The 24,514-nt window shown below is 32.2% G+C and overlaps 1 protein-coding gene across 1 annotated transcript in view; it reads right to left on the bottom strand.

The window, feature by feature from the left end:
- Positions 1-20,169, bottom strand: part of LOC110032740 (protein CLP1 homolog) — a 29,973-nt gene extending 9,804 nt beyond the window's left edge. Inside the window, exons 1-7 of the mRNA XM_020736475.1 lie at positions 19,878-20,169; positions 19,736-19,804; positions 19,538-19,627; positions 17,618-17,859; positions 17,117-17,255; positions 16,965-17,021; positions 15,768-15,902 (exon numbers count right to left, since the gene is read on the bottom strand). Of these exons, the coding sequence (XP_020592134.1) occupies positions 15,768-15,902; positions 16,965-17,021; positions 17,117-17,255; positions 17,618-17,859; positions 19,538-19,627; positions 19,736-19,804; positions 19,878-20,069 (924 nt within the window). The 5' untranslated portion in view covers positions 20,070-20,169. The remainder of the gene's footprint in view (positions 1-15,767; positions 15,903-16,964; positions 17,022-17,116; positions 17,256-17,617; positions 17,860-19,537; positions 19,628-19,735; positions 19,805-19,877) is intronic.
- Positions 20,170-24,514: the final 4,345 nt, after the last annotated feature.

Raw genomic sequence — 24,514 nt, forward strand, 5'->3', positions numbered from 1 at the left:
TTAATCAAGCTCAAGTTGAGGGAGACTCGACCTTGACTCGTTTATACCCCCTATATATATATGTGTGTGTGTGTGTGTGTGTGTGCGCGCGCGCGTGTGTCAAGATGGATGGTTGGAAGCTATGCATGTATGGATGTATGGATGTATGGATGTATGGATGTATGGATGTATGGATGTATGGATGTATGGATGGATGGAGTATGGATTCATGGATGGATGGAGGTATGGATGCATTTATGGATGTATGGATGGATGCATGTATGTATGGGTGGATGTATGCAAGAATAACTTCCGCCGCACCTAGAGCTACGTCGGGAGTCCGCACAGAAAAATTAGGCGATGGATGGATGGATGGATGGATGTATGGATGCATGTATGTATTGATGCACGTATGCATACGTATATGCATAAATGTATGGATGCATGAATTTATGTATGGATGTATGAATGTATGGATGTATGGATGCATGGATGCATGGATGTATGGATGGATGTATGTATGTATAAATATATATAAATATATGGTTGTATGCAGTATACAAAACAAAAATAAAAACACAAAAATTTATGTCTATAAAGAATAGACAATATTCCGACAAATCAAGTAGAGGACACATTTAAAAGAAGTAAATTTTATGTTGCCAAATCAAGCTTGAAAAATCCTACCCTAAGCTCAACTCAAGTCAATGATGCTACGTTTGAGTATGAATTCAACTTGAAACCTTGGATCAAGAATAGTTTACCCCAGATATCTTTTTCTTGAGATTCACTCATTTGCTAGACAAGCCGTGTTCACTGAAGTTTGGGGTGCTATACAAGAAGACGATAATATAAGAAGGAAAAAATTGGAAACAATGAAGAAGGGCCTGAAATGTTAGTGGTAGTAGCAAAAAAATAAAAAACATGGTAGCAAAACTAAGGAAAAGAAATAACAAAAGTAATTCATGCATATCCAGTAATATGACAAAATATCTAGCAAAGAACTAACACAAAAAATTAGTAGGATCCAAAGTGGACAACTATAGAAACTTTTGAGTGAAAAGATTCTAATTTGGACATTGAGCACATAATGAGAGGTATAGAAACTTGCAATATGCTAATGAATTTAAAAAAATAAACTGACAAGCTAAGAATTAAATATTTATACAGTTTTGAAGTCATATGAGAACATGAATACCATGATGAGTAGATTGGAGTGAGCGAGCTGGAAACAAAATGAACATGGGAAATACTGATTTTAATGACAAAATAGATACAATAAATATAGAAGAATGTGTGCAGGTGGGGGGTAGTCAGTGAGAAATTTAGGGCAGCATAGATTGTTTGCATTTATCTTTTTAAAATTGTGAACAAAAATCATCAGAATTTGATTTCAATTGTTATAGAAAAGTGCTACTTGAATACTGTAGTTTTATTGCTTATTCTATCCGATTAATTGAGGATATTTTCTTCACCATCTTTCTTTTTTAATTCTTTTGATTCTTCTACTAGTAGTCAATCAATAAGACATTAAAATATTTTCTTTCCAACATTATATTAGAGCTACGTAGCAATCCTAGCTGAACTTACTGTGCACTCCCTTTCTTTATGTGATCAATCCCACAATGCTCGCTCTCTAGCCTCTACATCCACGCTCTCACTCACATCACAACCACTCTCATAGTCTTATGATGCGTTTGTTTCGGCTGTGGTTGTATGAAATATTAGTTCAAAAGTTACTGTAGAATATCAACTATTTAAATGCTCGTGTTTCAGAAGTAATTGGTTTATTTGAAAAATTCAATTTTGAAAGTGTTGTCTGTGCATAAATGTCTGAAATACCCCTCTACTCATATTATATAGAAAAGAGTTATAAATAATAATATTATATTATTTTTTGTTGTGATTTATACAATTTTTAATATTTTTTTTTGTAGTCATGTAAGATTTTGATCTAATTATTTATTCAATATATATAATATTAAATAAGAATTATGTGGCATGCATGTAATAAAAGACATTATAATAATGCATGTAATAAATGACTGAATTTCATGAAATACGTGTAATAAATGGCTATAATTAATGCAAACTGTGAAATGCCTCGGCCCTTTTCGAAATAAAATTTTTCAGGCGCGGGGCACGGTCTCTGTCTTGCTTCCGCTGATTCGCGAAATCCTCCGTAGTGTTTGTCGTGTCGTTCCAGCTGAAGCAGCAAACAAACACGTGAAATTTCATTTTAACCCAAAACGCAGTCTCAAAAGTGCAAACAAACACAGCCTTAGTTCTACATTCACTCACAACTCACAATCTAGTCACTTTCACTTCCACCTGCTTGGTCTAGCTTCTATTCTGACTATGTTATTCTTACATCGAAACTCAAAAATGTTTAAAACCAAATATTAGATCTATTGTCATGTAAATGTGTCAAGATAACATTATCTTTCAGATGTGAACTTTTTAAACTGTTGTCTTTGCAAGATAACGACAAATCTATTTGAGAGTACTACAATATCATAAGAAAATAAATGGGATGAACTTTATTATTTTCACCCCATTTGCATCAATCTCATGACTTTGCATAAATTGAATGAATTTCTCATTGCAAAGTTTCTATTTGATTTTCATTAATCCTAATATGTTCAAAATCAACTAATGTGGGGACTTCGCTATCCCAAAAGTCACCACTACCTTATCTTTATCACACTACTCTTGGCATGGAAAAAAGGTGGGCCATAGTTCTCAAGGATAAGGTGGTTATAGTGTCATCGCACTCATGGTCACAAGGCACAACTCAAAAACATATCACTTGTCTGATTGTTGGAAGAGGTTTGATTATCATCCTATTGCTAGTGGTTCCACTAGTGCTTTTATGGGCTCTTTGGACATTTCACAAGAGGAATACAACCATCTTTCGCAACTCTCGAATGCCTATTTTAGCTTCTCATGTTGTTTCCCCTAGCTCCACTACATTTGCACGTTCTAATATATTTTAGATATTAGATTGTGATACTTCTTCCTATACAACAAATAACTGACAAATATTTTCATCCATTAAAATGACCTCTCTCCCAACTATTATGTTGCCAATGGATCTTCTCCGATATCAAGAAATGGTTATGGACATTGCTCCTCCTCCTTAACCTTACCTAATTTTCTCATGTCCCACAATTACTTATCAACCTTCTGTCAACTTATTATCTAAGGCTAACAGCTTCTCTGTAATATTGCATTCTTACTATCTTTCAGGATCTCAACATGGAAAATGATTGATAGAGCTTAAACTAGTGGTATTTATTATCTCAAGCGATCTTTGAAGCTTTTTTATACATCATCATTTCAAAATTTGAATGTAATGCTTGTGAATTTGGTCTCGTCCCTTTAGTCTTCCTCTCAAGCCCTTCAAGTAGTAGAGTAGATTTTGACTTAGTTCACTCAGACGTATAAGGACCAAGTTCAATATCTACCCATTAAAGTTTTCATAAATTCATCCCTGTAATTGGTGACCATAAGAGGGGTATGTGGGTTTATTGGTTGAAGTTTCAATCTAAAATCTTATTTCTATTCAAATTATTCTATCAAAAAATAAATTTATACTTTTATATTCAAATTAAAACTATTGGCTCTAATTAACCACTTGAATATATGCAATCTTCTTTTTGCCCTTTTATACTAAGAAAGGCATTATGCATTAATCATCATGCCTATATACATCCCAAAAAGAAGTAGCTGAAAGGAAGCATCATCATCTATTTTGACGTTGAGCATGCCTTATCTAATAATGCATGATCCTAAAAAATCTTGGTAAAATCCATTCTTATTGTATTTCACTTAAATCAATCATGTCTCCAATACTATGTTGAGAAATGCAACTAAAATTTTTATCCAATAAATATTATTTTCACCTAACATTTGTGTCTTAGTTGTGCCTGTTTTGAACATTCTATTCACCCAATAAAGTTTACCCTTAATCTATTCAATGCATTTTTCAAGATTACTCTTGCACTTAAAAAATTATCAATGGTACGACCCTTCTACACAAGACTATGTCTTTGCAGATAAAAGCTTTCATGAGGCATTTCACTTTCATAGTTATTCTCTTACTAACAATCCTTAGCTTGCACTTCTAATGCCTTTAGCCATGATATCTGCTCCTTTTATAGATTCATACTTGCAAGAAATGATTGTCTCCTTTGAAGCACTATTATCCATCTAGTCTACTAGATCATCTATATTTGCTGAACTAGGCCTTCAAATCAACATCTTCATATTGCTCTTTACAAAGATAAATGCCAAAGCACTAATAATATACTTTACTCTTTTATGTAAAATAATGTACAATAAACATTTATCCACTTCCTTTCACCGATTTGCCCTAACATTGTTTATTGCCTTTATTCTAAGTACATATCAGAGGGTTTAGCTTTAACATGATTGGAAGCACATAATGTATAATGATACAGGTGCTCTTCTTAATTGGCATGCCAAAAAATTGATTACGCCCCTCATGAGACTAAACATATTTCTTATTGATGAGTCCTTATTTTTAAATTCCATCTTGATTGCTTTATTGATCTCTACAATCCTTGATTATTGGCGAAATGATATATTCAAAATCATGAAATTGATTACTTTGACCCTTTTTCACCTAATTGCTAGGTGAAGTTTATTCATCGTCATCTTCCTATTGCCATTGACTAAGGTTGGCTTATATTCAAAATGGATGTCAATAGTACTCTTTTTCTATGTGGATCTCACCAAAACTGTATATATGAAGTAATGTATAAGGTGTGTTGATCAAGATGGGACAAAAATACATAAGCTTTGAATATATACATATATATATATAGATTGAACAAAATCTTCACTCTTGGTTTGACAAGCTTTACAAGATTCTAGTTGATATTAAACTACAATTTAGTGTTCCTAAGCATTCTATCTCTACTCAGCTCTTTTGAATATTGATTCTAGTTTGTTATGTTAATGGCATTCTACTTGTCGAGATTTATGCCCAAGATATTGTTGAAATGAATAAGCATCTTCAAAAGATGTGTGCTTCGAAAGATCCAAGGTGCCCAAAATACTTTCTTAGCATTAATTTTTCATATAGTAAAGGTGTTTCTCTCTCCCTCTAAAAGAAAATATGACAATTTTTTCTCAAAAAAATTAGTTCTCTTGAATTCAAGCCTGCTAACTATCCCATAGAAACTCTACAATAATCTGAACTTGATGAAATTTTTTAAGATGGCTCTCATCATCATCATCATCTAATTCACAGTTTATCTGCCTATCACTCGAATTGACATATCATTTCTTATTGGTGTGGTAAGAAAACATATGCAAAATTAAAGAAAAATAAAATGTTGTCTCAAAAAATTTTAAGATTAATAAAAAATTCTCCTGAAAAATATCTAATTTATAGAAACTATTATTATTTCAAATTTTAAGCTAAATTTAATGTTGACAATTATGGAAATCTCATACCTAGAAAAGCAACGAGCAATATGTTGTAATTAGATATAAAACTAAAAATGAACATAAAATCATAGCTCAAATTGTTTGTTAAATAAAGTGGACTAATACTCTATTAGAAGATTTTTTTTCCCAAATAAACAACAAATAATCCTTAATTGTGATAATCAAGCAAATATGAGCAATCACGTCTCCTATAAAAGAACCAAATATATTGCAATAAATTGTCATTTTATTAGAGATTTTTGCCCATAAAAAGAACACTATTCCATCGATTTCTAATAAAATAATTACCTAATAGATTTACCAAAGCTCTGAGATCTTTTAATTTTTCTAATCGTCATAAGAAGCTGAAACTATTTATATGCCTCAAGTAGGACTGTTATCTCAAAAAAATGTAAGATTAGACAGAGGTGATTTTTCAATGAGCATTTTTACCCAATCCATGAAAAACTCTTCCCTTAATCCATTTAGTGCATCATTAAAGATTATGCTCATACTCAAAAGATTTTTGATGTCATAATATTTATATAACAAAACTATATCTTAACTAATGTTGTCTTTTATGACAACTCGCCTTCTCTCACACTTCATCTCATATCAATAACTATATGTATATACCTCTACCACCTTTAGCAATGAAGCATGCACCTCATAAACTTATACTCAAACGCCGTGATCATCTCCCTTTGTAGCACCATGCTCCATCTCACCCAACATCTTCTATCTCCTCTATTATAACTGAATATGTGATTGACATCGAGCCCTCAAATTTATAGCTTATTATTGCCCTCTACAAAAAAAAAAGGGCAAAAGAACTAGCTATAGACTACATTCATTTATGTCCTTTGATCATTTATCCCTTCATTTCATTGACTTCCTTAAATTTGTATGGACATTCTATGTTCATTCAACTCTTTCTTTGATGTGGTGATTCTTGTTGAGTATCTTGATAACTTCTACTCATTAAAGCAATGCTCTATTACTGAAGTCTACAATATACCAATGAGGGAAATGGCCTAGTGTTCAGTACTTCTATTTTTTATTTAAAATAAAAAATAGCAAGCAAAATAAGATTTTAATATTTGCTATCAAAGGAGAAATTAATCATGCAAAAATAATATAAAACGAGGACACAATCAAGAGAAATTAGAAGGAACAAGAGAACCATTATCTAACACATTCTTTATGATATCACAAAATGGTAGGAACAAGAGAACCGTACTAAAAAAATAAAGGGGAAGCTTAATTGTATCAGTAAGAGAAAGCATAATAATTTTTAAAATGCGTAATTCAAAAGTGAGATGCAATATAATTGTGCACCTTCGTCCACATCTATTGTCAAAGGTTTGTTATCATTAAAAAGAAGGATTGCTAGCTCTATGTTCCTCATGACTCGCTATTTGATTTTGATGATAATAAACATATAATTAGATGTTTTAACAATATTAAGTGTTTCATGTACACACTCAAATCAGACAAAACAAACACGATCAGATTTGAAAAAAATTTCTTAAATTTGATTCATTTTAGCGCCCCTGTAGGATGCCTCTCTAGCATATCATTTGAATTTAGTAAGCTCAAAAATTAATTAAAATGCAAAAATTTATTTAAGTACCCTAACTTTTATTAAAAATTAATTTCATTTCAAAATTATTTACATAAAGTTTAGTATAAAAAAATTAAAAACAAAAATTGAATTAAATTTTTATCATATATTTTTTGGCACTGTATTTTATAATTTTTGTTATGAAATTGTATGCAACATTTTCATCTTTATATATACAATAATATATATATTACTTGAATTTAATTTTGGATTATTACTCTAAATTCTTTTATTTTGTTGGTATGAATTATCATAAGAATAAATATATCACATCTACAAATTTTAATTATACTAATCTTTAAAAATATATATATATACATTAATTGATCAATTTAATCCATATATTAAAATCCATTAAAATTTTATGCAGCCAAATTCTGTTTATTTCAAATTTTATGCATTTTGTTTCTAATGGCCATTTATCTATAGTCTTAATAAAAGTCAAAATAGCCCCGTAATTCCATATAAAGTTCAAATTCTATGAATAAGCTCTCATATATATAATTTACAATCAACTAAAAGCTACATTAATTAAAAAATTCATTATACCCTTCTTTCTTAAACTTAGCTATAATATTATATGATATTTGGGCTGGATTTTATTTTAAAAATCCCCAAACCATTCTAAAAGTTCCTTTTAAATTCTGTTTAAACGTAAATATAATTTAAACTAAAAATTTCCTCTCATAATTGATCTATTTCTTATATTAATAAAATAAATATGAAAAAAATTAATTCAACCATTAAACTTTTCTTGACTGAAATGATTTTTAATTCTTTCATATTTTTCTCACCTTCCCTCTCAAGAAATCTTAAGCACATTTATATTGAAGCCCTCTTGTAAAATCTTAAAAGTATTTTAGCAGGAAAAACGTCATTAGTATGGTGTAAATCCTTTCAAAATTTTATGAACAAAATTATTTTAATTTAATTCATCTTCTTATTGTTGTTTGCAACTCTAATTTGATTTAATTTTGCATGTAGTCTTATTTGAAAATCATTAATTGTGTTGATTAAAATTTATTTTTTCCAATTTTTTTTTCATGGTGTTTATGTTATGTTGATTAGAAACTTTCAACTCATTTTAATTTGACTTTTCAAAGTGATGTAATTAAAACTGTATATTAAGTTAATTTGAAACTTCAATTTATTTTAATTTGATTTTTCAAGTAATTTTAAATTAAATTTATTTATTGTGTTGATAAAAAAATTTATTTCATTTGGATTTAATTTTTCATACTGTTTTAAAACCGAACACCCGCATTGATTCAAATTTAAATTTTATCATCGTTATTATGACTTGAATTTTTTTCATATTATTTTGATTTAAAATCTAAAAATTAATTTTCAGGCACAAAAAAACACATTAGTTGAATTTATTTTTGCTAAATTTATTATACTCATTATCTTGGTTGTTGCATTGATTATAAATATCCAATTGCATAAATTTTAACCATATTTTATCATTCTTACAAAGCAATTTTATTGGAATTATTTTTCAAAAATAAAAAATCACATCTTATTTTAGTTGTGTTGCAATAATGTCAAAAACATATAATACTCTAGATTTGTATTTTTCTTTTTTTAAGCATTCGATTTCGTTTATTTTGTTAGCATTGTCATGTTGTTGGGTTGGCACTTCTCCTAAAAAATAAACAAAGCATATTGTAACTGTTTATTTTTTATAGTAATTTTTTAGTCTAATATTGACTAGGCGTGAATCTAAGCCTTGGGTTAGTTTTGGCCCAAATTATAAAAAAACTATGTTTCTAATTTTGTATTTATTTTTTTTCATACACTTATGGTTGTGATTGTCTCTTTCTACCTTATTTTATTTTTTTGCACATACTTATTTTTATTGTGACATTGTGTAATTGAATTTGAAATAAAATCTTTTAAAACTATTAATAGTAATTTTAAACTCAAAAATTTGTTCAACCACCTAATTCGCCTTTTCTTTTTAGGTGTCATAATCACTCCATAATTGATAACAACATCTCAGCTCATAAACTAGCTTAATATTTAAGAAAATTATATCACATGTTATAGCATCAGTTTTAAAGATTCATGGCATAAAAAACATAGTGACATTTACTATAAGATAATGTATCAATTGACTATTAAAAATAAATTTAGTATATTTCTTAGAAGTCAAGAACTCTGGTATGTCTCATGTAATCACACCAATATCATATACCTAATGATAAAATAAATGGGATTATAAATAAAAAAAATTTTCATAAATGCATTGTTATAGATGAACTTGAAGCAAGAGCATGTAATGCACTATGTTGTGTATTATTGCTTGACTATTATATAAGAATCTCCATACTAAACACTGTTAAAATATATATAGATAAACTAATCGTCACTTATGAAGTTATTAGTGAGATAAAAGATGCACAAATTAATAGGCTAATAACATGAGAGTGAATTACTTTGCATGTTAACTAGTGAGTTCATTTCATCTATATGCACTATTTTCATGAAACAACAACAACAACAACAACAAGAAAGCCTTAATCCCACTACGTGGGGTCGGCTACATGAATCCTTTTTCTCCATTGCGTTCTATTTAGTGTCATATTTTCATTTAGTTCTAGTAAATTAAGACCATTTTTTAAACAATAAGCCCAAGTCTTCCTAGGTCTACCTCTGTCTTTCTTAACACTTCTTAACACCACAAGTCAAATCTAAAACATCTATTCTCCTAATCGGATCATCAGATGATCGACGTTAAAAATATTATATTCTTTAAAAACATTTCATGAAAATTATTAATAAATTATATTCTTTTGGAAGAACATCCATAAATAAAAAATTAATGTATAAAATCTTAACATGTCTTCAAAAAGAATAGAATGTGAAAATAATTGCAATTAATAAAATTCAGAATTTAATATCACATCTACTTTATCTATTATTTAACTCTTTCATAGTAAATGTATAGGTATTAGCTCAAAGAAACTTGAATAATGACACACTAAAGAAAAAGAATGGTTACAGCTTTGCAAGTAAAAGATGATGCTAATGAGAACTACTCATGTTTTGATGCAAAAAGTGAGAAATGATAATTTGACAACGAGGTTTAAAAATTTGCTAGGAAAGAAACACTAAATATATGGAAAATCAAAAACTTCTAAAATTCATACTACAAAAACATGTGGATGTAAGAAAATTATATGTTACAACTGTAAGAAGCCTGAACACATAAGAGAAATTGTCCAAAACTTGTTAATGATCCAAAAAAAGAAAGACAAGGATATTATAAAGAATAAAACAATACAAAAAAAAAGATATAGTGAACAAATCCAATGTCCAATAAGTCTTAGCTCTCACTCCATAAATGAAAAAATAAACATAATCTCATAACCACAGGAGACTCAATTTCTGACTTACAAGAGGCATGTAATGAAATGATCTTTGAAGAGTTAGATGTAGTTTTTAATAAATTAGTTATTGAACATAAAAAATTTATATATATATATATATATATATGTATATATAATGTTAGATAAAAAATATAGAAAATTTTCAAATGTATTTTTATAATCTAAAGAATAAATATGGTGAATTAAAAATAAAGAAATTGAGTTTACATCTAATAGCTACATGTTAAATTCCAATTCTTTACTAACTTCTTAATAGCTACATCTAATTTTCCAAACTTAATTTCATTGCATATCTTTTATGAGTCAGAAATTGAGTTTCATGTAGCCATGATTACCAAAAGTTAATAAGGAATTGGAGCTAAACTCATCAAGCTCTGCTAAAACTAGGAGCAAAGCCAAGGATTACTTTTAGTGTGGACAAACTAACGATTTCAAAAATACCTTCAATTTTTTTTTCTTACTTTCTTTTTTAAACATTTTTAAGGAAAAATATATACTCGAAAACCAATCTAAATTATATACAGATTACTAAACCTTCAAATTGTTGCCAACAAATTCTACATGATTACCAAAAGTTAACAAGTTGACAAAGAAATTAATTTTAAAGAAAAACATCCTATCAAAGAATGATTTACTTACGCCCCAATGGATTATATCAATAAATCACTCTAATCAGGTAGTGATTTTCCCTTTTCCCTCACGTTGAAATAGGTGCTTCAACTTATCCCACCACAACAAACGCAATATTCTTTAACTTGATGACAAATTAGTTTTGCCATTCCGTCCAGATAAATATCCTCATATTCAATTACCTACTCCACTGCCTAGAACCACTAGATGAATTCTTCTGAATCCCTATGACCATCAAAATCGTGTAAATCCACCTTTACATCTAGATCCTTCTACTCGGATATTACATGTCAAATTTTTGAGATATCGGTTTTTCATCCTTTCGATCTTCTGGATTATCTCTTCTCGAAGGCAACAAGTCTCTACTGCAATTGAAGGAATTCTCGCTGCATATTTTTTATAAGAAGTTCAAGGAAAATTCTTTGTGGATTTCTCATATGGGCATTGTGTCATCTCCTCCCGAACAATTTTCTGACAATTGTCTCCTTGGTGGCATGGCTAAGGTTTAGTTTTGGGAAAAGCAAAAAAAGGTGTATGAGGATGATTTCAAGTGGGAAAGATAATTTTAAGTGGCTGCTTTGAAAAATCAACAAGGGGAAAGGTTTTTCGGTGAAGTTTGGGTTAAGTAGTGGTGGATTTTGGTAGCCTAGGGTAGGACTAGGCTTAGGCTAGCTCTAATACCAAATGATACAGAAGTTTAACCAAAAAGTACTAGGAAAATAAATATTATTACTGAAATCAAAAAAGAAATTACAAGCATACAAACTAAAATAAGAAATAGCAACAAACACGACACAATATGCAACTAGGGTGACTCAAAGGTGGTGGTGGTAGTTGTAAGGGGTTAGTAAAGGTGGCGACAAGGTAGAGAAGTGGAGCAAGGGGACCGGGTATAACAAGGACACGACAGGTGCTTGTTGTCGAGCAACGAGGAAAAAAAATGGTTAAAGGGATTTCTGGGTAGTGGCGGCCTAGCGGGAAAGCTAGACAGACGGGAACCAGCAAGAGGGAATTGAGAAGGGCAGCAAGGAGGCTGAGGACTACAGAAAAACAGCTGGAAGCGATTGTTCTGAGTAACTAAAACAAAAGAGAGATGTGTAGCAAGCGAGCGGGAGAGAAGCAGAGAAGTTGGAGAAGGATAATCACCATCTCAAGAGCGAAATACAGCTGAAGCACTACCCAACCCTTAAATACAGCCATATAGGGAAAACCAAAGATTTTAGCGGCTGTCTTGAACAAACACATGCAAAAATTACCTTAAACCATGACAAAAGCAACATAAATAATTCTAGGTTAAATAAAAGTGGACCACACTCCTAATAAGAGGGAATTTCCTGTCTGGAAAGACCGGTCAGTCCCTCCTAAGCTTGGAACAAGCCAGTCCATACATTATTTCATATGTGTGTTAGTTATCTTAATAGCCTCAATACTTGGAAAATATACAACTAAAAATAATATAAAAATATATTGTGGACACTGGTAGCTTCAATATTGATTTTTTCTTGCTAGCAAAATATTATGGACTTTATGAACTTCTTAAATTATTATGTACACAAGCTTGTCTTACAATTTTCAATTACGTGCTTTCTCATAGTCATGTATGTTCTTTTTTTAGCGTACCTAAAATTTAAAATTTTACTTTCGATGTGACCTGCAATGTTAAATATATCAATAAAATTATCTCAATTAAGTTATTTTTGCAATTACCAAAACATTGTAATGATATCATAAGCTCATGTGGTTAACAATTTACTAAAATAAATCAATATTTTTTAAAGATACTAGTTATCAAAGAACTGGGTGCCCAAATAATTTTCTTGGCATTAAATTTGCATGTATAAAGAAAATATTTTACTCTTATTAAAAAATAAACAAAAGACCATAACGAAACTGGTCTTCTTGGATGCAAAAGTGTTGACTCCTTCATTTGATACTCTACAATCATCCGAGATAATTGAAGTATTAAAAATGTTTATAGTTGTCATCGCATGGTTGACAACTTATCCATCTCACTATAACTCAATCTAAGATATCTTTGATTCTTGGTGTAGTTAATAAGCATATGTATAACTAAAAAAAAAAGTTGAGTTGTCAAAATTTTAAGAAAAATTAAAGAATGTCTACAAAAAAAGCATAGTACAACAACAACAACAACAACAACAACAAAGCCTTAATCCCACTATGTGGGGTCGGCTACGTGAATCTTTTTTCTCCATTGTGTCATATTTAGTGTCATATTTTCATTTAGTTCTAATAAATTAAAATCATTTTTTATACAATAAGCCCAAGTCTTCCTAGGTCTACCTCTGTATTTCTTAACACAATAAGCCCCAATAAGCCCAAGTCTTCCTAGGTCTACCTCTGTATTTCTTAACATAAGTCGAATCTAAAACATCTACTCTCCTAATCGGATCATCATATGGTCGACGCTTGATGTGACCAAACCTTCTAAGACAACTCTCTCTATTTTTGTCCGTCACAGGAGCTAGACCAACCCTATCATAGATGTATTCATTTCGCTTTTTGTCTCTAAGTGTAAAGCCACTCATCCACCTAATCATTCTCATCTCGACAATACTTAGTATTATGCTTCTCTTTTAAAGGCCAACATTTAGCGTTATAGAGCATTGCAGGTCTCATCGCAGTCTTATAAAATTTTCCTTTCAGTCTAAGCTGTACTTTTCTCTAAGCTGTCTAAGCTGTACTTTTCTATCACACAAAAGGCCCGGAGCATTCCTCCACTTCAACCAACTTAAATTCTACTTTTAACATCCCCATCTATATCACCATCGCTTTGAAAAACGAACCCGAGATATCTAAATCGTTCACAGCTTTTAATAATTTGATCACCCAAAGTTACACTTCTGTCACTAGAGCTGCTACTACTAAAATTACATTCCATGTATTCAGTTTTAGTTCTACTCAAATGAAGGCCTTTAGACTCCAGTGTAGACCTCCATATTTCAAGTTTTTTCTAGACTTTTAGTCTCGTCTTATCCACGAGAAGGATATCATCAGCAAAAAGCATACACCAAGGTACATCCTCCTGTAAATGTCCATAAGACCATCCATAACTAAAGCAAAAAGATATGGGCTTAAAGCCGATCCTTGATGTAATCCAACAGAAATAAGAAAATATTTGGCCAAGTAACAACTCTAGTATGCATATCTTTAATTGCTTGAATATAAGTCATATCAACACCTTTCTTCTCAAGAACTCTCCAAAGGATATCTCTTGGATGTGAAAAGTAGAGGGTTGCATTAGGTAGTCGCCAGCGTAAAACTTGTCAAAAAAAATGACATGAATCATTTTGATCTTTAAAAAAAAAGTATAGTAAATAAAAAAAATAATTATTTAAGGATTAAAATTTATTTTGAAGAAGATTATGTTTTGAAGTTGATTATGCTAGACTATTAAGGATTAGTAGTCTATGTCAAGATATAGTTTCCTGTGTGAAAATCTCAAGCTTAGAAAAGTAAGGAGTCGGTCGTTGTAAATAAAACTAGTGTCGAAATAAAATAAAGGACATGGCTTATTTTGCTTGTAAAATTACGTAATTAAAGTTCCAATTGAAGAATTTGACTTCCCAGTTGTATAATATATGATTCTTGATTAAAATAATCAAGTGGTTATATACAATGCAAGATATCTTATATTCTATGAAAGAATTAAATATATCCAAGTAAATTATCATTTCATCAGACTAAACAAAACAGATCATCGCTCAGCATGTCTCCATATAATTAGTTGATATCTTCATTTTCCAATTTCATAATAAGATAAAATTTAGTAATGTCCATGCTCCAGGTTGGGAGGAGTGTTGCAGAGAGAAGTGCAAGATTGAAATAATTTTATTAATATGTTTTTATCCTCATAATGAGAATATTCACTTATCATCTTCATTTTGTTCTTCCTCAGTATTCAGTCAATATGATATAACAAAGAATCTTCCTCCCAAACAATTTCAATGTGAATGTACCATCAAAGCAAAGTGATGACTTAATTACCACCGAACAAAAATGGCTCCAATTAAATTGCTTTCATTCAACAACATGCAATGATTAACTTTGAAGAATTAAAAATTAAGGGCATTTGCATACATATCACCCAATTGCCATGTATTTACATATATAACACCTAAACATTGTTTTTTTACATTCATACCACCCAAATCTTTCATATCACACCACATATACCACCATTTTAACTTTTAAAATGGTGGTGTATGTGGTGTGATATTTAACACCTCCAATTAAATTGCTTTCATTCAACAACATGCAATGATTAACTTTGAAGAATTAAAAATTAAGGGCATTTGCATGCATACCACCCAATTGCCATGTATTTACATATGTAACACCTAAACATTGCTTTTTAAAAATTCATATCACACCACATATACCACCATTTTAACTTTTAAAAGTGAATACACCATTTCATGCATAGGTAAGGAGGTGTGTTTGTAAATATTAAAGTTTAGATCTTCGGAAAGTAAATACATAGGAATTGAGTGGTATGTATGTAAATCTTCCTAAAAATTATAATCAGAAAGATTGCATCCATTAAAAGCATAATCATGATTCATGAAGGAAATTTTTTGACTAGAAAGAAGATGAAAAGGAACCAAACAAAAAGCAAATGCTGAGAACAGGAACTTTTAAAGACATGTCAGAAAAAAACTTACTCTAATTCTATAACTTCTAGACATCTGACGGACCTTTTGATTTCTCAGAACCACGCCTTCTGACTTGTGAAGTTTCACAATGTCTACATGGGGTTTGCCCTTTAGTACATCTCTCAACATGCTGAAAAGCTTCTCCTAAACAAAAGTGCCCCATACATTAAGTTATAAACTAAGATTTTGATAGGAGAAAGAATAAAAAAAAAACTGTATTCAAATCCTCGAGCATCAGATAAAATCAGTCTACATGGCAATAGAAAAGAAAAGTCGATGATTTCCTGTGTACCATTTGAAATTGGATTATTCATAAAAGTAACATCGAACAATCCAAATTGCAATACAATCACACAAATCTTGAAGAGCATCATAAAACTCAACCATATATTTCTACTTTCATTAAATTTTCAATGAGTTATCCATGAAACAAAAAAAGAGTTTGTTTCATTTTTTACCTGAGCATTGATTTCTTGAATATTCAAGTTTTGGAAGACATGTGCATAACTCCCCCCCCCCCACACACCAAAAAAAAACCCATATTCTACAAATAATTGCCAGGATTATCTTAAAACATTCATTTTGCAAGTACTCCAAATATCATTAAAAAGTAAGAGAGAGAGAGATCCATCTATCCTTGACAAGATATGCCCCCTTGCAGGCAGGCATATGAGAAAAGGGAAGCAATGAGAATTATGTTTTCAATGAAAGAACCATGTGCGTCGTTTCATTGATCATGAGATCAAAGAAAAGCTTTCTAAAAAAACAGAAGCACGCCTAAGCACTATGGGCTTGTTTGGGATCACTTTAGTTTTCAGTTTTTAATAAGCGCTAAAGGCTCGTTTGGGATCATTTTTGTACTTCATTTTTTTTTTAAACATATTTGATTATTGTCTTTTTTACATATTTTTTAGTTTTTGTTTTAAAAATAAATTAGCTTGTTTTTATAAACACTCAAAACATTTAGAAGTTATTTTTAATATTTTTAAGATTAACTAAACATGTTATAAAAATACATGTTTTATTTCAAGTAAAAAGATAAACAATCGAAAAGCTAAAATCAAAAGTGATCCCAAACAACCCTTAAAAGTGTTTTCTTTTATTTTCCTGTGCATATTCATCACCCGAAACAGAATTTTTAAGAATAATAGGGAATCAAAATTACTCGGTAAAACAAAAAAATATAAAATATTATCAACAAATTACCTGTCCCAGGACCAGAACAACATTAACGTTAAAAGTATTGATTGCTTGAAGAAGTAACTTCACCGCCACAAAACCATGGTAAGAATGTTAGTCTGCATGATAAGAGGCTAATACAAAACTATACAAGGATCCAAATTGGTAAATCAAGATACCTCGTACCCCAGACCTTCAATCCACCCCATAGTGTTGATTACCATGCCAGCAACTTCATATTCAGGGAAGCATAAGAACCGTTTCTCAAGAGTTTGCGCTAATTCCTTCATAAGAACTTTATATAACTCTACATTTACACTGTCAGGCAATTAATCTAGGGATGCTTCTATAATCTTGATTTAAGCAAAAAACCTTTTGACGTAAATATGAACCAAGGTATCTAATTCCTTAATTAGAGAAAAATGAGATTAAAGTTAAAAACAAAGCAAAGAACAAATATATTTGGATTTATGTCTCACTTTGTTGCTTTAAAGCTCTGCATGAAAAGGTGTATATCACTTTTAAAAAGTGGTAATAGTGCATTTTTTATGTGATTAACGATGTGAGTGCTAAGTGTGTAAATATGAAAGTTTAGGTGTGAGATATGTACATAAAAATTGTGTGCTATGTATGTAAATTTCCCAAATATATTTTATACAATAACCGCTTATTGAAAGTACCTTGCGCTAGTGTGGCCATAGAAATAGACAACAGGCATCTCAGTAGGAAATCCCCAAAAAGCATCCATAGGCATTTCGACTGAGCTAGCCGAAATACAACCAGGCATGGTAATAGATCCCTGACTAATATCTAAATCCACAAAAGTAGGTTTCCAGTTCCTCTTGCAAGCCCAGTTAAGCAGCATTCTACACAGACTACTTTTACCAGAATCTGTTGGCCCGACAACAATAGTACGAGGGCCCTGTAAAATGAAGTAATCAGTACAAAGTAGGCCGAAAAGTGGTGTAAATGGATGAAGCTCCCAAACATTAAGGAAAATAATGCATTAAATTGGAGGTGGTAATTTTGAAATGAGATGTGACGTACTCAAAAAATTCACATTCAATAGCGCACTTAAGCATAGAAAGAAAATATGAAATTTAACTGAAGTATTAATTTGAATATTATGTCTCAAAGGTCATATTATAACCCAAAAGATGAATTTAGCCAATCATATTCAATAAAAAAATAGCACTTAATTTTCCAAAATAATGCAAGAAATTGCAAATGCTACAATTTCGAGCAAGGAGAACAGAAGAAATGGTATATTGCTACAGTTTAGCAAAGAAAACTAGAGGAAAAAGTTACCACCCAACTGCAACCATCACAGGAAAAATAAAAATAGTTAAATAAAAAAAGAGAAAATTGCTGAAACTGCAGCCAAGAAAATTAAATATTATAAAATTAATGCTGACGATGCTAAAATCAAAAGAATCAATGGGGGAGAAGGACCCTGCATCAACCCTTTTCCTTTTTAATTAGTCAATATTAATTAGTTTATTTTATTCTTAAATAAAAATATTCAACAAAGATGGTAAGATATTTTGATAAACTTTGCAATAAAGTTTCTAAAAATATGATCGAATTTAGTGATCAAAACATCATTAAAAATAATAATAATTTTTATTTTTATCATAAAAGGTTTTGTGTAGCTCCAGTGGCAGACAAAATTAGAGAGAGTTGTCTTAGATGGTTTGGTCACATTAAATGCGACCATCTAATGATCCGGTTAGGCGAGTGGATGTTTTAGGTTCAACTTGTGTTAAGAAAGGTAGAAGTAGACCTAAAAAGACTTGACCATGTTGTATAAAAAATGATCTTAATTTATCAAAATTAAATGAAAATATGACACTTAATAGAACATAATGAAGAAAAAAAATTCATGTAGTCGACCCCACTTAGTGGGATAAAGTTTGGTTGGTGTTTAGTTGTTCGTGCGTTTTCCAAAACATCTAATTTTAGTTTTCACTACATTATCTTTAGTTGATGATACTCTTATCACTCTTTTCCTGATATAATCATTGCTTAATCCAACCCTCATCATTTTATCACACTTCCATTTTAACAGTCATATTTTGCTATACTAAACTCAATCATTGGAGAATCTTGTAGAGCACATCACTCAAATTCAAATAGCATAGCCAGTGTAATACTAGTTTTCTAAAGTTTATCTGTAAGCCTCCCTGATATTCCTTATTAAATATTATACTATTTGTTATGACAACCTAAAATTAAGCCAAGTAATAATATAGGCATCTATACCAAAATGAGAATTCTTATTTCTAATAGCTCTAATAAACATAGATATATTTCATAGAGACAACATTTGATCTTATAGTAATATTAATTAAAACTCCTCAACTTAAAATTTTTATCATGTACTCCATCTATGTTCCATTAACTCTCACTTCTCATGAAAAAAAAAAAAAATCCAATAACCTACCTTTTTACTTAATTTGGTAAGGATCTCACCAATTATAATTTAGTCATCTATAAATGCCCTGCAAGATAAAAGACTCAGGCCTACAGTCGTAAAAAAACGCAAAAACATTCGCAAAAGGATTCACAAGAAAACGAAAAGTTAGCAAGCAAGTTTTTACCTGTGAAGAATCCAAATTATTGCTATTTTTAGTGCGAGACCTTCTCCCATCCAATATAGCGTGGACATTCACATAGCTCACCATGGGCGTCTATCAGAAAGCCAAGTATCAAGCAGATGTAACAAAGTCAATCGAAAAAGGCAAGTGAAACCAAGTTTAACAACACCAAAACTCCTGTCAGCAAAAATGCTCACTCACTTCATCCGCCACATACTCAACCTCGCTGATTCCGTCCAATTCGATTGTCGCGCCCTTCCAAGTAAAAATCTGCCACAAATGTTGCGAAAATATTCATATCTAATATAGTAGCGCAAGTGATTGGGGTGGGAAGAAGGATTACAGCGATATTTCGGAGAGCGGGAACAATGATCCACTTCCCCGGCGGGAGCTCGGCGCCGAATACCTCAGCGGCCCCGGCAGTGAGGCGTAGGCGAAGAAGAGCTTCGGGGCCCACCTCCAACCTCAACTCACTCTCCTTCTCCAGCACAAACTGCCGAGTTGACGCCGTTGTGGCGGAGTCATTGGTGGACATGGATATCCTTTCTGGTGTTGGTTTCCCTCTTTCGAAACCTTGAGCAACATGCAAATATGCCGGGTAGACCTGAGGTCGGCTGTTCACAATCAGATTTCCAGGTGAGTTGGTTCAATTTGAGTTCTAAAAAAAATTTTATATTTCAACCCGATCTCCACTGAGTCAAAATTTAAATTAATTTTTGAGTGATTAATGAGCTTCTTATTAAATTCACTAAATTCACAGTCATATTTTATTAATGATCCGATTTCGAGCCAAACTGGATCTGCTAAAAAAAAATTGGATCCAAAATTTTGGCTCGCAACTTCGCTGATTTACTATGATCTGATCTCGATCTGAGCCAAAATTAGATTCAATCTTCGAGCTAAATTTGCAGACCTAGATCTAGACATTGGGCGAGTCAAAAATTTTAGATTTCGACTCGGTCTCCACTGAGTCAAAATTCAAATTAATTTTTGAGTGATTAACGATCATCTAATTAAATTCATTAAATTCACAGTCCGATTTCGAGCCAATCCGGGGTTTGCTAAAAAAAATTTGGATCCAAAATTTTGGCTCGCAGCTTGGCTTATTTATTCTGATCCGATCTCGATCCGAGCTAAAATTAAAATCAATCTTCAAGCTAAATTCAGACCTAGACCTAGACATTGAGCGAGTCGAGCTTATTCGTGGTCTTTGACCAGTCAAAACAGTTCGGGTCGGGCTTGAGCCCGGTTTCTATTTAGATTTCCATAATTAGGCCCACCCACTTAATGGGTCAGGCTAGCCCACGGGCCTGTGGGCCTTAACAGAAAAAAAACAAAGTTTTGAGTGGTTTGCATGTAAATAACCAAAGTTTTGCATAAGGCATTTGAATATATAAGAATATGATGGAATGCATGAAAATACATAAAGTTTGAGTAGTGCACATATAAATATGGCATGCATGTAAAAATTTGAGAGAGAGAGAGAGGAGAGAGAATCTTCTTTGCTCGGTTTGAGTGGAGAGGGCTTGTTGTTTGTTGGGAGAGATTGGAAGAATATAGGTGAAAGAGAAGGAGATGGGATATCGCCATGGGTTAGAGAGAGAAGAAAAGTGAGTTATGAGCATAAGAAGTTCTTGGTTGGGAGAGTTAGTGATTTGGAGCTTGGGTTGAAGTGAAGAGCTAGCTTGGGAAAGAAAGGTGCACTTGGGTCTCATGACGAAGAGAATAGTGGAGAAAGGAGAGTGCTCTCGGGTTAAGAGTTTGTGGAGAGAGGGTTCTTAGGTTTGTTTACAGATTGAAAGAGAAGAGTGGTAAGGCAGGGTAAGTTCCACATAGGTGGGTCGGGTTCCACATGTTGGTCCCGCCCAGGGTAGGTTCCACATAGTTGGGTCGGATTCCAAATTTCTATTTTCTTACAGTCGCGAGCCCGTCAAGCCACCCGCCCAATGTCTAGGTCTACACATGAGTGACCTCAGTTTGGAAAAAAATAAAGCTATGGATTTAATGAATATGAGTTTCAGTTGAAGCCTAGATTTACTCCCTAAGCTTGATGGATTTAGGGGTTATTTGATCAGTTATAAGAAGTATCTTGCATTTATTTTGCATGATTTTTAGGATTTCAGTCATTTGATATTGAGAATTATAAATTTAATGTAAAACTAAATGAATTTAGAAATTATTGTTTAGTTCATTTTTAGTTTATTTGGATATTGATGGATTTGGTCTAGTTTCAAATACATAACTCTATGCAAAAGTGTTGTCAGCCATTGCACCGACCACCTTTGATCACTGTCGCTCACCACCTCATTTCATAGTTGCCTACCACCACCGATCGCCCAACCAGCTGCCTGTCATGACCTGGCCTAGGGTCTGGGATTAATCAAGAAGGGAACAGACGGTGAAAATCAATTCTCTGATATTCTATTTTTATCGATTTTTATTATCCGACTGTTCGTTCCTGTTTTGGTTAATTCCAAGTCTCAGGTCGGGTCATGATAAAAGTGGTATTAGAGTAGGAGGTTTAAATTAAATAATATGAATATTAATGAAAGAGTTAATATGATAATTGGATTAATTTATTTGAAGTTAAAAGATTTAGTTGAGTCTAATTAAAATATATTGTTGTTATTTCAAAATTATGAGCGGTCAGGAGGAACAGATAAAAAATGAGAATGTAGAATCCATTGTACTCCAGAATGTCGTAGTCAGTGTTGGTTCATTCTCTGATATGTTGAATGATGTAACTTAGTTTATTAAAAATTCTCAATCTCAAGAGAATATCAGTGGAGGAGTACCAATGGATAAGTGTTTAAAGCTCTTTCAAGAAATGAGACCACTTTTGTTTTTTTTAGCATGAGGGCTAGTGAAAGCTGAAAACCGACTATTGAGAGTGGAAAAGATTATTAATTGATTGTCATGTCTACCAGAGAGAAGAGTTACCCTTGCCACCTTTGCTTTTGAAGAATAAGCGGAGAGGTGGCAAGGTTAGCTGCAGGAAAAGTTCATAGGCAGAACCAGCCGCTTGGTGTAGTGGGATAAATTTTTGAGAACCTTCAGAGTTAATTTGTATCATTGTCGGCCAGAAAATAGATATAAAAAGAATTCATTAGATTGGTGCAAGGAGATCTATCTATTATGTAGTATGAGTCAGAGTTCACTATGTTATCAAGATATACACCACAACTCTTTTCAAATGCAGAGGAGAAATGCCAAATTTCTTTCTAGATTAAAGAATTCAATCATGCATCCACTAGTGCAACTTAGGATTGATGAATATTCAGTACTAGTGGAGAGGGCTAGGCAGGTGCAGATAAATTTCTAGCAAACTCAGAATCATAGAGATTTGCATAAGAGAATGAGTTTAGAAAAAGTGACACCAATAGTTCATTCAGAAGAAGGAGAGTTCATTGGAAAGAAGATAAAATCCTACCCAGGTAAATTTTTTAGCTAGACGGGCAGTAACACTATACAACCCTGTGTTAAGTGTGGGAAGTAGCATTGTGATGAATGTTTTCTTTGGTTGAAGCTGTGTTTGCAGGAAATTTGGACATCAGAGGAGAAATTACTCTAATGCTATTCAATGATCCACATCAGATGGTCACTCGGGAAGGGATCCAAATCAAAGGAATTTTGAAGAAGGATCTACTTCTAGAAGTGGTCAACAGATGAACAGATGGTGACACCATGACTCACGAAGAGCAACCAAGGCAGAACATTCACTCAAGATTTTATTCTTTAACTCACTAGGAACCAAAAACAAACAATGCTTCAAAAATGAGGCAAATCTCAAAATAGAAGAGTGAGGAAAGAAATGAAAGTCTCAAATAGCACTAAAATCAGTTTCACACTTACCAATTTTTTCCTTAAATTTGAATTCGTGGCTTACGACCCTCGGCGAGCCATTAACCTGCTGCAGATTACAACTACAGTTGCTGGTACGCTGCGGGTCATGATCACAACTACTCTTATGGGCCTTCTACTGAATGAAACCAAGAGGGAGGGAGGGTCATGCGAACACGCGAAAAAAATTGAGAAGGGGCGAAGATTATTAGGAGAGGGGAAAAAAGAGCTCAAAGATTCTTAATGGAGGTTTACTGACCAAAGAAAAATATGTTGAGATTTTCATACCTATTTTATACTTTTTTTGATGATATTGCACTTTAAAGAAAAGGAGCAAATTTGGGTCATTGGAGCAAAAAAAATGCAAAAAGGAGCGAATTTGGAGCGAAAATGACCAAAATGTCAAGAATTGAACTAGGGCGCCGACGGCGAGCCCAACGGCACCGACGGCGAGCCCAACAGCATCGACGGCGAGATTTTCCCGAGACTCTAGAATTAATTCACTTAGAAGGTCCCCCGACGGTGGCCTCGAGGCCGTTGATGGTGAGATCGGCGGTTATGTCCAACCAGGCTTTGGATGAGGACAAATTTTGGAGGGGTGCTTAGGCAACACTTGAGAAAGCTCATCCACAACTTTAAAAGAAGATTTTGGCCAAAAATTGAAGAGAGCCTGGAGGTTAGAAATGTTCCATTAGTGTGTAGAGAGTTTACTAGAGTGTCTAAATTGTGAGGAATTCTTCGAGAGATTGTAAGAGTGGAGGGAAAGTGAGAGATTTCTTCATCCTTACCGCTTCGAAGAGGAATTATGTGTGCTGTAAAGAAAGGAAGAGATTCAGAGGAACTTTGAGGAGTTTTCTTGGGGATAAATCAGAGATAAGCTTATTTACTTGTTGTAGTTTTTATGACTTTGATTTTATATATGAATTCTGAGTTTTGTTGTGTTTTCCCCATGAGATCTGAGTAGTTTTCTCTATCTCTCTTCTTGTCTTCAGATTTGTGAAATGGTGATTTGAATTGGTGAAGTCATGAAAATGTTTAAGAAATTGTGATGATCTTTTCACTTCAATCTTAATTTACTTTTAATCTGGCCAATTAATTTGTTAAAATATGTTGAGTTTTACAACTAAAGTGAAGATTACA

The sequence above is a fragment of the Phalaenopsis equestris genome, unplaced genomic scaffold, assembly GCF_001263595.1.
Source record: "Phalaenopsis equestris unplaced genomic scaffold, ASM126359v1 Scaffold001017, whole genome shotgun sequence".
Lineage (NCBI taxonomy): Eukaryota > Viridiplantae > Streptophyta > Magnoliopsida > Asparagales > Orchidaceae > Phalaenopsis > Phalaenopsis equestris.